General features: G+C 45.5%; 1 protein-coding gene across 2 annotated transcripts in view; it reads left to right on the forward strand.

Annotated features, from left to right (window-relative positions):
- The window catches only part of SATB2 (SATB homeobox 2), a 136,442-nt gene that overhangs the window by 1,614 nt on the left and 119,095 nt on the right, over nt 1–15,733 (forward strand). The window contains exons 1-2 of one of the 2 annotated variants that reach the window (XM_084523960.1): nt 1,436–2,148; nt 2,661–2,879. In XM_084523960.1, coding sequence (XP_084380086.1) covers nt 2,711–2,879 — 169 coding nt within the window. In that variant the 5' untranslated portion in view covers nt 1,436–2,148; nt 2,661–2,710. Of the gene's footprint in view, nt 1–1,435; nt 2,149–2,660; nt 2,880–15,733 lie in introns of those variants that run through there. The other variant, XM_084523961.1, reaches the window with a different exon arrangement.

Consider the following 15,733-nt stretch of genomic DNA (forward strand, 5'->3'; position numbering starts at 1 on the left):
CGCCACCGTAAAAGGCAGATCTCTTAAGGGGGCCCGGCGGGGAAGTCGGCGCCTGCCAGGCAGCGAACGGGGAGGCGGACGCCGGAGCGGGGTGGCGCGGCGGCCGGAGATGGCGTCCGCTCCGCCACCGCGCCCCCCCAGGCCGCCGCCCCCCGCCCAGCCGCCAGACCCCCCCGGCGAGGGCTATCTCCGGGCTCCACCTTAACGCGGGGCTCGTTCCGCTGCCGGGAGGCCGGTGGCGGGCGGGGAGGGCTCGGCGGAGCGGGGCGCCGGGTGCCGGCTCGTTCCCCGGCGCCCCCCGGGCCGGGCAGGGGGCGCTGCGGGCTGTCGGGGCGCGCCTTCGGGCATGGCCCCGTCGGGCAGCGCCCGCTCCGCCGCCGGCCCCGGGGCGCGGCGTGGCTGCACCTTGCACCCGGGGGAGCGGCGTTCGCCGGGCGCTGCCCGCCCCGGGGCCGCCGAGGGGCCCGATCCCGCCCCGAGGCTTCCCCGCCGGCAGCCGCCGGAGCCTTCCCCTCGCCGCTCGCTCAGCGCCCATCCCGTGCCCCGTCCGCAGCTCCGCTATTAAATAATTCAGCGGCAGCAGCGGCTCTTCCCTGCCTGCCTCTCGCCTCCTCCCGTCCCCGCCATCAATTATTCAGGCCCGGCCCGGCAACTGCCTGCAGCCGGGCGCGGCGAGGAGGGCGGCGGCGGGGCCCTACCTGGGGCCAGGCCGCTGCCGGTACCCCGGGGCCCCCGGACGGAGCGCGCCCGGCCCTCGGGGCGGCAGCCCCCAAAAGTTCCTGCCGCCGGGGGGAGGCTGCGGGGGGAGAGAGCGAGGCCGCGCCGGCTGCGTGGGACCGACCCTAGCGCCCGGACTGGATGCCGGTGGCAGCTTTGCTCTTCCCCGGTCGGTCCCGTTTCTCCGGCTTCCCCTGTTTCTTCTTCTTTTTTTTTTTTTTTTTTTTCTTTTCCTTTTCCCCCCTCTCTTTCTTCTCCTTCTTCCCCAGCCCCTCCTCCACTCCTCCCCCCTCGGCCCACCCCCAGCCCGGCTGCCCCTGTCCTTGTGCACTTCTGCCCCGGGTCTCCTCCTGTCCCCGCCGTCTCGTCCCGCCGCTCTTCCCCTTCCCCACCCATCCAGCCCCGCTCCCTCCCTCCCTCCTTTCCTCCACCTTCCTCCCTTCGTGCGGCCCCGCGCTCGCTTTCCGCGGCCGCGATGTGCGCTTTATTTCTCGGGCTTTAATTTCCTGCCAGGTGGGTCCCTGCCTCCCACCCCGGTGCGCAGCGGTGCCGGCCGGAGCGGCGGCGGCTCGGGCAGCGCAGGGAGGGGAGGCTGGGGGGGGGGGGGGGTGCTGCCGAGCCGTCGCCTGCGCCCGATCCCGAGCTAAGCCCGGCGACTTTAGTTTGGCGGGGGGGCGGGGAGGGGGAGGGGTGTCGGAGGCGAGGAGGGGTGGTGATGTTTGGGATGCACAGCCCTGGGACGGGAGCGCCGCGCAGCCAGACAGGCAGGCACGCACACACGCGCGCGCACACACACCAAATCCGAAAGCGAGGACAACCCCAAAAAGGACTCACTTTGCCTCGATGACTCAACGCAACTAATAATCGTTTCTCCGCTCTCTGTGGCGAGTCCCTCCTGCCGCTGCTGTTGCTGGCAGGGGAGGGAGAGATTGAAAGTGACACATCGGGGGCCGCCGCCGCCGCTTCCCCGCGCCGCCAGGCACCCGCCTCCGCCGCGGAGCCCGGGAGAGCGGCCTCTGGGGGAGCGGCGCAGCCTCCTGCCCCCGTCTCCCCCGGTAGCGCTTTTCTCTGCCGAAGGTGTGAGGAGCCGTCTCCCTCTCCCCCTCTCCTCCGCGCCGGAGCCGGCGGCCCCCCGCCCCCTCGCCCCTGCCCGCTCCTCGCCGCTCCGCTCCGCCAGGCACCGCTCGCCACCGGGACCCTCCGGGAAGGGGTGCCAGCCCCCGCCGCCCCGCGCAGCGCGGGCACACCGCCCGGCCCCGGCGCCTCGGCACCCCGGGACGAGGGCAAGCAGGGGGCTGGGGGTGGGGGAAGGACTAGGAGGGAAGCAAGCGGCGCGAGAGGAGGCACCGAGAAAACTTTCCACCCTGGATTCTCTACTTTTGATCCATGGACAGAGCCCAACTCAGCCAACTTACAGACAGGCTCTAAGCAGTAAGTACGGCGGCAGCACCCGCTAGAGGCTTCCTCGCCGGCAGCCGGCTGCTTCGGCGGCCGCACAGCTGGCCGGCGCGGGGGGGCCGTGCGAGAGGGGCCGCCCGGGCTGGCAGCCGCTTCCCCGCGGCCCCGGCGGGTGGGGCAGCACCTGGCTGGGCGGCCGGCGGGTGGCTGGAGCCCGGCTGCCTGCCCGCTGCCCCGCGGCTGCCGGGCACGATGGGCGCCGGGGCGCAGCGCTGCCGCGGAGGGCTGGGGCCGGGCGGCGGGACCCGAGTCGCTGCCAGCCGGGCGGGTAAGGAGAGGCACGGCGGCGCGGGGACGAGCCGCGGGCGCCCGCTCGCCTTCAACGGGGCCGCATCGCGTGGTCGAGCCCGGCCCCGTCCCGCCGGGCAGCCCAGGGGAGCGCCGCGGGGAGCCGGGAGGGCGAGCGGGGCCGGGGGCGGTGGCGGGCGAGCGGGGCCGGGAGCGGGCCGGCGGCCGCTGAAGCGCCCCTCGCTTCTCTCCCCTAGGTCCGTGCTCCTTCTACTGCGACCTGCCAGCGGGAGCCGCGTCTCCAAGCATGGAGCGGAGGAGTGAAAGCCCCTGCCTGCGGGACAGCCCCGACAGAGGCAGCGGCAGCCCCGATGTCAAGGCCCCCCCCCCCGGGAAGGTGGCAAGGCTGGAGCAGAACGGCAGCCCCATGGGCACCCGCGGGAGGCCCAACGGCGCCGTCAGCAAGCCCGTGGGAGGTAACCGTGCGGCCGCGCTCCCGGCCCGGCGGGCGGCGGTTTGCGGGAGGCTCGCCGCCGGGTGCCGGCGGGTCCTCGCCCGGCCGCCGAGCGCGGCGAGGGGCAGCCCGGGCCCGTCCCGCGGGGCAGCCCCGTGGGGACCCTGTCCCGGCGCTCGGCGCCCCCTCGGCGGAGCCCCCGGCACTCAGCGAGGGCATCGCCGCCGCCTTAGCGCCCGCAGCCCGGCCGCGCTGGCGGCCGCAGGCGGGGGGAGGTCGGGGACACGGCTCCCGCAGCGGGGTCCCCGCGGAGTGGGGAGGGGAGCGGCAGTGGTCGCGGGTTTCTTTCGGCCGTTAATAGCGCTTCGCAGCAGTTCTCTCGTTGGAAGAGGGCAAAGCACATGCGAGGTTCAGCTCTTTCCGCAAAATTCTTGAGCGCTAGTTTTGCAGCAGTCCCGCACTCTCTATGACGCTTTAACTTTTAGGCTCCCTTTGCCACCAAGTTGCTGGGCGATTTTGTACTTAGAGCGTGCTTAGAGCAAGTTCAAGGAACGCACGTGGTTGCTTTTCTTTCTTTTCTCCCAAGCGGGTAGACTTCCTGGGAACTTCTCCTAAACGCTCGCTTTTTTTCCAGCCGAACTCTGGTGCTGTTCCATTTAATGCAGTGAAGCCTCACATTAGGAAAAGTATCTTTAAAACTCTTGAAATTAGACCGATGTTATGAGGAAAATAGCGCAGGGCAGGCCACGATTAACTTTACCCTTTTTAAAAAAGCTTCTGTCTGTATTTGTATTTACCAACGCGCGGAGAGGTAATACACAAATGTAGTTGTTTATACACAAAGAGTTTGTGTAAATGACATTTCAAGTGATACTTTGATATGGTCGTCACATGACTCTCTATTATGTGAGGTTTATTTAGCGATTTTCCATTAGATGCTTGTTTTAAACCTCTTTGGCTCAATAGGCTTTCTAATTGTCGAAGTTTGCTAAGCGGCTGCAGATTTTATTTTCTTTTATTTTAGAAACATAGGATTCATTTGTGTACCTAATGAAGGGTAAGAGATCTCACGAGTTTTTTATGTTTCTTGGATCACTATCTGTCTGTTTTTAAACCTCTTAACTGTTTTCTTCTAATGTACAGAAAAAGAAGAAACAGCTTTGCAAACAAAGACTTGTAGCACACTAATCCACTTACACATTGATGGAAAAATAATTTATTGAATAACTGTAAAAATCAACGAGTTAATAATTTAAAAAGTGACAAAGTAGTAATATATGTAGTTTTAGATGCCTTTTGAGAGACTGAGGCATTACAGCTGCTTGATTTTAAAGGGAATGTTAGAGATAAATCTTTTTGCTTGGGGGATTTATTGAAATACGCTTTAAAGGAATGTTTTTAAATGTTTTGGAATATATATGTTGCTTGCTAGTAGCCACTGTGTTAGCCAAGAGAAATTCACAAGGTTTTATGAATATATTGGTGGTTCAGATTGAAACTGGCCTGTTAGGTTCTAGAAGATTTCTTACACTTATGAGAAAGACTCATTTCTGAAAGCAAACTTTTAAGAGCTTACGTTTTCATTCATTACTCTTTGGCTCATTTATAACATCGGTGTAGAATAGAGTGTAAAAGTGTGGGGACATAGGAAATGCAAGAGTACGTAATTTTTTCCTAGCTGGTGTTTTTTAAACAGTCTGAACCTCTTTAAGCAATTCATAATAAAGTTTATACATTACTCCTTATTGATACTGAAAGCAAGAAGAAAATTATTCTTGTCTCAATACTTACCTAGGTTTTGTAATACTCAATACTAAATTAGTTAAGGCAGATTTTTTTTTTAATAAGATAATGGTGCTGTTTAAAATTGATTTTTTTTTTTTTTTTTTTTTTACCCTCTTGGAAATGCTCTCAGGATAAATCGACATAGCTGATTTCCAGATATTTTTCCTTTGCTCTTTTTGAAGTTTGATCTGTAAGAACCTGTGTGACCAAGTGATCTTTTTCTGAACGCAGATCACAGTGTACTGGGTATTTCTGGATGTCTGCATCTTTGTAGTGAATGCTGCGGCATTAGTAATTTTTTCTGTTGAATTGTGAAATGCAGCTGTAGACATTTGCAGAAAGACTTACTTTTAATATACTGGCAGTCTACTGTAGAACTTCTCTTCAAATACATATTAATAAAAGTCCTCTTAGTGCTATTCCTGATATTTGATAAAAAGGAAACTATTGAAAGATGTAGTGAAATGACATCTAAAGCTTTAGTTGTCAATTTTTCAGATTATTCTTATCTTTCAAGCTCAAGAAAAAGTGCTTATATTAATTGAATGTGAACTATACTGAGGAAAAAAATGAAATACTTTATTGAAACTAGAGATCATTTTGATTTGGATTTTGTTTTATTTTTTATTCTGAAATGTGTATCTGAAGATTTTGATGAAATCTGAAGATTTTAGCAGACAGATGATAACATTTTTTTTTTTTCTTTCTTTTCCATCTCACGTTGGGCCTTAGATATGTAAATGCTGAAATTCCTTCCTCCTTGTCGAATGTCTTTCTGGCATAATACCGTGTTTCTCTGCACAAAATCCCTGAGCATAGAAAAATAAGCTCTCAGCTAACTGGTGCTACGATGGGATTGATGACCTTTGGTAACAAGTTTTATAATTACAGTGATTGCAACAATTGTTTTTACAGGGACTTCCTGAGAAATAGAGAAATATTATACTGCTGTAGATGTTTGTTGCTGTTTCTCTAGATCTTTGAGTGAAAAAAAGATACAGGAATAAGCTTTTTTAGCACAGGCAGAAAATCAGTTGTTCTCATGAGAAATTTTGTCTTTGTGGCCCTCCTACTCCTTCCTTCCTTCCTTCCTTCCTTCCTTCCTTCCTTCCTTCCTTCCTTCCTTCCTTCCTTCCTTCCTTCCTTCCTTCCTTCCTTCCTTCCTTCCTTCCTTCCTTCCTTCCTTCCTTCCTTCCTTCCTTCCTTCCTTCCTTCCTTCCTTCCTTCCTTCCTTCCTTCCTTCCTTCCTTCTTCTTTTTCTCTCTCTCTCTCTCTCTCTCTCTCTTTCTCTCTTTCTCTCTCCGTCTCTCTCTCCGTCTCTCTCTCCGTCTCTCTCTCCGTCTCTCTCTCCGTCTCTCTCTCCGTCTCTCTCTCCGTCTCTCTCTCCGTCTCTCTCTCCGTCTCTCTCTCCCTCTTTCTCTCCTTCTTTCTCTCTCTCTCTTTTTTTTTTTTTTTTTTTGTTCCTAAACTGAATGTACTTAATGCAAAGGGCCATTACAGCAGCTATAATAAACTAGTGAACGTCACAAAAAAGATAAATGGGCTCTTAAAGGTTGTGGTTTAATAGGGGATTTAAAAGTTTTGGTGCTGTTTACAATGTTGTTAGTGTAAGACCAACGTGTTAGAGTCCAATTCTGGTTAGCCCTGACTAACCCAGTGCTTTCTAAAATGTTTCAGCAGTTACCAACCATTCTGTTTTAAAAGTTGTATGTAGTAAAGCACAAGTGCTCGGATGTTCAAGAGAGGCAGGTTTTATAAAGGTCCCTGGGAAAAAGAAAAAAAAAAAAAAAGAAGAAGAAAAAAAAAGAAGAAGAAGAAGAAAAAAAAGGCTAATATCACTTTAAAAAACATATGAAGCCTGGGAGAGAGTTTAGAGCAAGCAAGAGCACCATGGTGTTGACAGCTTTATGTCCCTGTTGGGTAACATTCACTTACTAGAATTGGCGTTTTCTCTCAGTTAGTAATTCACTCCATAAGGATTTAAAAGGGGAAAAAAAAAAAAAAAAAAAAAAAGATGATTAATGGCTAGGAAACTTATATTTGCAAATTTGTTGATTGCAATTCATGAACCTGTTTGTGTGTGAGTGTACGTGTATACGTATTCATTTGTTAGGAAGAGCATAGAAAATAAGCATTCAAAGCCTCTGAATGCAACTTCATATGCCAGCATAGAGACAGAGGTGTTCTGAGGTTTGGTTTGCTGGAATAAAGTGTAGAACTGACATACAGCCAAGGAACACGTTTGGATTTTGAGCAGGAAATTATTGCAAAAAATTTGATGGTTAGATTAGTTTCATGCAGTTTGATAGTAATACATTCTTATTCATTTATCTGCTAAAATTTGTGATTTACTTTACAAAATATTAATGGAAGAGAAAACTTCCAGACAATTCAAATCAAACTCCGTAACTGGGATGTTAATCTGTAGCTGCAGTTCCTGTGCTTGTATGGAGTCAGAGGCATTGGAAATGTGGACGCAGCGGCTCTTTGGAGCGCTGCTGCTAATTGCGGTGAGCCTCTTCGAGATCTGATGTATCAGAGCCTTGACTGCTTAGGTGGAGTGAGAAACCTGGTCTGGTATCTCTCTGGGGCAACAAAAACATTGACCAAGGACGACAGTTAAAGAGTTTGTCAAAATCCTTTGTAACTATTTCTGCAAAAATGTCGTAGGGTTTTCGCTACCTCTTGTACTTTTTACAAGGATTTAACGTACTTTAGTGAAGAGAAAAATCCACTTGTGTGCAGCCGGAAGAGTAAAGCTTGATCAAATCTGCTCCTCTCTTCTAACTGGTTAGGTGGCATTAAGCTCTGAATGTGATCCAGAAGGGAGTAAGGGAGCATGTCCCAGTTGTCCTTACAAATTGAGCAAATCGAAAGGTTAAGATTGTGGCAGTCTTCCTACCTAGATGAAGAGTATATTCTTACTGCCTGGAAGAAGTCCACAGCTATTTGAAAAAACTGAACGTATGGAGGTGCAGAGGCACGGAAGCCGTGAATCCCTGTTAGTGTGGGAACCAGCAGTGCGTGAACATGTTTTATGTTTTATCTGTTGTAGCATAGTTGGAAAATGTTGTCCTTTGTTTCGGTATAATTAAGTAGGAATTATGAGGAAATGCAATCATTTTACACGTTTCTGACGTGTAATGAGGAAGAGACTTTTAGTTTAATGTGAACCTTAAGAAAAGAAAGACAGGGATTTCTTTTCCATGACCAATGCTTAAAAATGAGTTTCTTGTCTTTTTGATGATTCTCCCCTCCCCCTTTTCCAATCAGATTATGTCACATAAATAGAATAAACAGAGCAATCACTCCTGGAGGGTCATGTAGTGCATCATCTGTATTTTTGCTGAGGTAGAAAAATAGCCTTTCTTTATGTGTATTCGGTAGTTGGCCTGTTATTAAAATAAAGACACAGTTGGTTAAAATATATGTGCAATTGAACATACACATTAAACAGAATATAGGGTATCCACCCATTCAGTGACCTAGGCATAATTTGATGGTTAGAGTAATTTTGGAACTCTAAGTTGCATCTGAAGAAAGCCACTGACAATTTTGAATTCAGGATTTAAGATTAGCTGTAGCAAGATTTTATTTTTTCCCGCAACAGTTCCTAAGTATTTAGAGTCATCTCCCCACTTCCTCCCCACCCCAGACACATAGCTGCGTTAGTTAGCTAGATGCTATTGCTCTCATCATGAGCCAAAGGAAAGAAAAAAAAAGCAACATCTTTGAAAAAGTCAGTTTGAATTCTTCTCCCCCTTCCATTTATAAATTTGGTCCTGCCTTTTCTTAGTGTCACTGGGATAGTCAGAGTAGATTTATCATCAATTATTTATAGGACACTTATTTGAAAACTCCTGCTAGGGTGATTCAGTGACTGCCCAGGATTCTCTTTATGCCTGAAGAAGATGGCAAAATCATATTAAAAATGACCAAGATGCCAGTGAGGAAACATAGTTTTGAGAAATTAGTTAGCGAAATCTTTCTCATTCCAAATTTAGATGAAGGATTTGGACATTGAAGAAAGAAAAACAGTATTAAACTTTTATTGTTAAGAATAAACACTTGAATGTGAGGTGTAAAGATTCATTTCCTTTCCTAAATGATTATTTTTGGAGAGAATTTATATTCTGTTTAAATTTTACTGTGCAAAATATTTTGTCTAGATTTAAAAATAGAAGGTACCTGGCGTAGCGTAATTTTAATCAAGTTGTCATTTCAACAGCCTACTGTCACCCTTACAATTTCTGGTTTGTAGCACAGGTTTTCAGATGATACCTTAAAATAACTCACAAAGTATTTGAGTTTAATGCTCTTTGTTAGGATGCTAGTCTGAGTATTTATTTTTTGCAGTTGATTTCCATTATTACTGTTTTCCTTGAAGCTGTCTGTCTGGCATGGAGAGGAAAAGGGACGCAAAATTGGTTTTGTCACTCGAGGTGACACGGGAGATGGTAAGGCAGCACGGCATCTGTGGTGGTATAGGCTGCGGACAGCTTTACTGCAGCCATGTACTTGTATTCGCCAAACAGCTGCGTGCCCTGTTTAGGAAAATTCTTTTTATGTGTGTGATCGAGCAGTCCCCAACCTGCTTTTAAATCCTATTTTTAAACTTCTCAAAATAACCGAAAATCTCTAAAACTTAAGATTGTTTTGAATCCCAAATTGCAAAGCATAGATAAGCTAGGCCTTTAATTACTGTCCCTCATCATAATTTAGCTAAATTAGTAAGTACTGCTGTGTTCTGGATTAAAGGCACAGTTTTCCAAGGTATGAGTTATTCCCAACTCCCTTTGAATTGATATGGCTGGGGTTTGTTCAAGATAACCTGTGCCTGATGCAGGCTCAGTAACCACTGACCAAGTGTCATCTCCTTTTGAAGCACACGGCAGTTTTCTAACCAGCCCAGTGTGTTGAACGATGAATCGATGCCCTGTCTACCTCTGGAAAAATTGTCCTGGGGTAATTGGTTCCTACTGTATCGAATGTGCTGGGTCATGTGCATTGATCCACATGATGACATGTGTCACTAACGCAGATCTAAGAAACAGTCACAACAGACAAAAGGCAGCTGAGTCGTTGATGGCTTCTGAGAAACATTTCCTAGCCTCTAGCCATACTAAAAAGAATTGTCGCCCACCAAGCGTAGTACTTGTTGCAGAACGCTCAGCGGTGACGTACCTGCTCTTGGCTTACATACAAATGAGTTCAAGTTGATTAGTGGTACGAAACACAAAATATACACTTTGCCATTTAATTTGGGAAGAATTGTTAGCCCATCTAGCTGAGGGTCTTGTGGCCATTCACAACGTGTTAACTGCTTTAATGTGCAATATGTTTTCTGCCAGCAAGTGATGTTGTCGATACTATTGCAGTTCTAAAATTAGGATGTTTTTTTTTTGTTTGTTTGTTTGTTTGTTTTTTGGCATTCTACACTTTGTACAAAAGCATGTATTGCAGCTGTTATGTGTACTTTGTCTCCTATCTTCATATGCATTCATCCAAGTTTTAGTGTGGGAAGAATATGTCATGTAGTATTGCCAATTTTATTTTCTTTATTTTAGAGATTATTTTTTTAATGTAAACTAGTATTTTAAGTTTGTTTTTGACCTGTGCAAGCTCTGCTGGTATCCCCTGAAGATTTACAAATTTACCAAAATATCAGCATTTATCTTTTTGCAATATATTTGTATTTAAGACTGCTGATATTGTAAAGCCCTTACAAACAATGCTTGAACAGCTTTTGTTTTGAAATGTGATTTTCTCTGAGTTTTAAAGATGTTAACACCGATGTTGCTAATATCAAGGATTTATTTAAAACCCTCCAGGAATCTTTTCTGCTTGGAATAAGACTACCCAAATTATTTACAGGGTTGCTTAAAAGACTGAGTGGGAGCCCTGCATTGCTGGTATTGTAATCCGAATGCCAGGGCAGAAATTGCACGTCTGAATCCAAGATATGTTTTATATTTCCTGTCAAATGCTAAATGATCATTGGTGTTACATGCAGACATGTTAGGAAAAATGAAATAAGACTGCCATCATTTGTAGAAGCTGTATGAAGGAAACAGAAAGAATTTGAAAAAAAGAGACAGGTAGCTCTAGATAAATGCTTAAGTATATGACTTGTTTTCTAAATAGAAAATTACCTGCCTAATAGTTTAAACCTTGTCAGTCATTTTGCTTTACCTGGTGTCCTTGTATCAGACAGGCATGCAATATTAAACAGTCTCAGTACAACTATACATTGTTAGTAGCAGTGCCAGCAAGGTAAAAAGGCTCAGAAAAAGCTTAATAAAAATAACCTGTCAGACTGTTTTGTATGAAGCTGAGGCGTCTCGTGAGATAACCATACACCCACCGCATTTTCACAGTGCAGTAGAAATGTCTCCTACTGATATATGCTCCCTTCTTATTTATTCCCCAAAGACACTCAGTGAGATGAAAAGACACTGACAGTAAACCTTCTCAAAAGTACTAAATCTGGTAAGAAATGTCTGAGGGGAGTGTTTTGTGTATTAGAACCTTGCCTTGTATCACTGCATACAGCCACAAGGTTTCCTTCTTTTTTCTGTCTCCCTTTTTAAGATTTTCTGTTTCTATTTGTATTTTGTTGAGGTGCAACAAGATAAGTCGGCCTTTGCTTATGTATGGCAGACACTTCACCCTCTAGAAGTTGCTGACTTTGTCTACATTTGCACTGAAACTTCAGATAAGTGAGGAAACTCAAATATAACTATTTACCATCTTAGTAATCTAAACTCACAGAGTGTTTTGTCATAAATTTAGCTGACAGGCATATATTGGAAATGAAGCATGTCATTTTCAAAACTATAACCAGACTATTTTTCCAAAGTAATATAAATTCATATTTTGAGCATATTTTGGTTTATATGCCTTCCTATTATTTATATATTAAAATTAGATGTGCACAATTTCCAGCCTTATTATTTTGAATGGTTATTAAGAAATGTAGTTATAAATGATGAGTTATACAATACTTCGGAGTAAAAGGTGATTTTCATAATGTCTTTTCGCAACTTACAAATAACTTTTTTTGCCATAATACAAACATGCTAGCAGAACAACATGATAGATGTCTCTTTAAGTATCGTAGTAAAAGAAAATGACTTGTATTCTGAGGCTGTGGATAGTTTATGTTGTTTTGGACCCATTTCCCAAGCAGTGATCGAAAACAGATTACAATAACAATTATACAGTCAGAAGATGCAATATCCATTTCTGCTTTAATTGAGTGAAAGAATAATAAAAACATCATTAAGAAAAATGAGGTGGACCTGTCATACACTCTACCAATTTTTAGACTTGGAGAAAATGCAGAGTAACAGAAGTATGAGCTTTTTTTTTTTTTTTTTTCCTTTTTTTTTTTTTTAACTTGAGTTTGTTGCTCAAGCTCTGGATGGTAGACTTCATACAGGCTGCTGTGAGCAAGTGTGCAGTAAGTAGGCATATTGCTTGACAGTAAAACATTATCTGGGTGCCTGGGTTTGGCTTAATAATGAATGTAATGTTTTTGTCATTGGTTCAAGCCTTCCTGATTATATTAGTCTGAACACAGTGTAATACTGACCTGCCAAATAGATGAGTTCAGAGAATGCCATGGACAGGTGGAAAATAGTGGAAAAATAAATAAATAAATAAAATCCTCCTTCAAAATAAAGTGCTGTGCTACTTGACGGGGGAAGAAAAATGCTCTGATTTCTTCCGATTTTTTGCTTCTCCAAATCTGTGGACATGGGTGCCAGTAGAAGTACTAAATCTCTTAGATTATTGATAGCTGGGACATACTCCTGGGTAACCCTTTAGCTGTCTCCCAAACTGTCTTTCACTGAAGCCCTACAGATGGAAAGGCCCTGTGCCAGGCAGCATGTGTAAGCCATGTTGCCCTTGAAATAGGACCTCATTGCAGGTGAAGGTCCAAGGATTAGGGAACCTGCCTCTCCATTTTCTCCAAAGCTGAGTCCCAGAGCTGCAAGCAGAAGTGTCCTTTCTGCTGTACATACGTGGAAAGAGATCCTCGCTGCAGCAGCCTTGGCTCTAGTCAGGTGCCATGCAGCTTCATAAATCAACATTTGGAGTGGCATCCGGAAATGAACTGGGAGCCAGTTCAGTCTTTGGAGAGCAGATGTAATCCGCTCTCTTTGGCTGACACCTCCAAGCAAGCACATGCCTTTGCACTAGCAGGAGTATTTGATTCTCCAGTGCAGCTCAGTGTACGCAGTGCTGTAGCAATTCAGCCTGCTGAGCCCCAAAGCATGGATTGCTGGCTCTTAACCAGTGAATCCACACATAGGAGGTTGGCCTGACCAGGTCCTTTGCACTTTCTCCCCAAAATGTAGCATACTGGCTAAACAGAGTAAGTGTTCTGTGTGTACTTGAGAAAGGGAATGTACCTACTGATTCTCGTTCCTTGATCTTGTGACTTGATTGACAAAGATGTGGTATTTATTAAAAAACGGGAGATTGATGTGACCTTCTGGCTGTTAGGTGTGCCAGGAGAATAATGTTTCAAATGGAAAGTTGTCAAATGTGTGATCTCTTCTTTCTGAAAACATGGAATGCTTCCCCCACAGCCCATTATCTTTAAAAAAGCTCTTTAAAAAAGGAGGAATTTGGGAATGCCACTCAAAAAATGTTCTCTCTCCAGGGGTGTGCAGGATAAATTTGTAAGTACAGGCCAAGCCCCAGATGCCTGTCACTGCTCTGTGATGTGCTGGGTTGTAGGTGCAGGCTGGCTGGAAATGCGCTGCACATGGAGAGTACAGCTGGAGCCTGCAGTTGGTCTTGAAGACAGGGATGTAGGTGCAGTAGTTATTTTAGACTCTTGGTAAGCTACTTAGCTGGTAACATGAAGGAGGATGATATAGTTTCTTCTTTTTCTTGTCAACGGGTGGTTCACAGAGGAATGGAGGTGAAGGAAAAAAGAGGTTGCTGGTGGGTCCCAGTGGAGGTCCCAAAGCAGGCTTGAGTGTGCTAAGCAGCTCTTCTCCAGAAATAAAACCTCAAACCTGCTATGAAAGCTTTTCTATTACATTCCAGGGGACTTATCCCAGTACCAGGAGACTAGTTAATAGAACCTTCATTAAAATGCTTCTGCTGGAAGATGTTTTTTTTGCCTTAAAATTACATAATATGGTGTCATCTGCTAGCACCACCAAAGTTAAGGGCTTATTAGTGGTTCCAGTTTTCAGGGTTTAAAAATGTTGGTTATTAAAATTAATTCTGGGTGGAACTTGGCACAGAAAGTCTTAGCCCCTTAGGCAGTTTTTGTTAGTAGTTGAGAGAAAAACAACAGAAAGCAGTCCCCCAAACCCAGAAACCCTCCTGAACCCTAAACTTGTTTTTAAATTGCAGAAACCAAAACCTAAAACTTATAGGAAATTAATGGCTTAAGATGATTTTTTAAAAATATGCTAGTTTAATTTGAAAGAGTTTCCTTCACTGGTTTTGAGTGAAATGAGTATATTTTCCATTAATTCATATTATAAAGTACTGCTGCAGGGTATTTTTTCTTCTTTTTAACTGGGAGACACGTTGAAACAACTGAGCTCTTTTATTTAGGGAAAATGTATCTATAGTGTCTTCATGGTTGCCTTTCACTGTGAATTGGACAGCCTGTGTACAGATCCCAACACGGGCATGGGGCTGGTACTGGCACAAGTGTTTCTGCATATCAGGGGGGCTGGCAGGGAAATGTTGCTTTCAGCTAGAATCACGGCAACAGTTGTTTGTGCCTTCTTCGGTCTCGGGCTCCTGTAAAACCGTATTTTGAGGTATGGGCTGTCGCTCTCCCTTGTCACTCGTTTAGGTGTTTTTGTTCTTCTGTTTAATTGCCTCTGCCTCCTGACTGCCTGCACACTGCTTTGCCTGGGCTAACCAGGTGGCAGCAGGGAGGCCGTGCTCAAAACTCAAGCGTCCGCTCTCTTCCTTGCCTTTTAGACCCAAGCAGTGTGACAGATCTGGAGTTGAGGCTGAGTTAGGGTAACTAGTTTAGTAAAGGCAGTTAGTCACCAGAACAGCTGAGCCACTGTCACTAACAAAATGCCTCGTCTCCCTTGAGTGCCACTTCTGTCCCAGACACGCAGCAGGAGGGGCTGCACTAGAGGTAAATATTCCATATCCCTCTTTCTTTCTTGTTTCTTGTTAGTCTAAACACATGCTCTTAATACTGCTTTTCTTTTATATAGTTTTTTGAGAAACTCGAGTATTATCAAATCAAGTTATGAGATTCATAATATGTTTCTGTGGTGGAATAGTGGCCTGGAATATTTTGTGTTAAACAGTAAAGTTGTTATTTCAGCTAGGAGAAGGATTCTTTGGCTAGTTAAGCTGTCAGAAGCAGGGGACATCTGCAGAGATGTTAGTGACTTCTTTATAAAATTTTCTGAGAGCTGGGATAGTTGTGATGGTTGGGAGACTGAAGCCACAGAAAGGACTGGAAGCTGAAGAAGGATGTAAATAATATCTTGTGGTTTGCATTCACCATTGGCTAAAATATAATATGTAGAAATGCATTTCCTGCCTACAGATCTATTGAATATTTTAAGCCAGAAAAAATAACAGGGGAGGAGGAGAAAGATATTGTCCTTAGTTTATTTCCTCTGGCCCTCCTAAGTAGAAAACTTCTACAATGTAATATTATTTAACATGATTTTTTATTTGTTTGTTTCTTTGACAAACATTGTATTAAAATCATCTGTGGACTGAGCTCTTCTTTACCAAATTGCATCCTGGAACAAATTATTTGCAACAGGCTTATAAACCATTGAAGAGTAGGAGTTTAACAGCATCACATTACTGGTTGTGTACAAAATTAGATAGCTCATGTTTTGTCTAGAACACATTGGAGAGCAGAGGATTAGCAGAAAGTAAGGTTCTTGTTTCTAAACAAAATTTTTTATTGTAATGAGGTGCTTGGTTCTGTTTTTTTTTTGTTTGTTTGGTTTTTTGCTTGGTTTTTTTTTTTTTTTTTTTTTTTTTTTTTTTTTTTTGGAGGGGAGGTATAGAATTGTACAGTTGTGAAGACGCTGGTGCAGTCTCTGATGTTTGATGTACAGATTTCCCACT

Source organism: Aythya ferina (genome assembly GCF_964211825.1).
Source record: "Aythya ferina genome assembly, chromosome: 6".
NCBI lineage: Eukaryota > Metazoa > Chordata > Aves > Anseriformes > Anatidae > Aythya > Aythya ferina.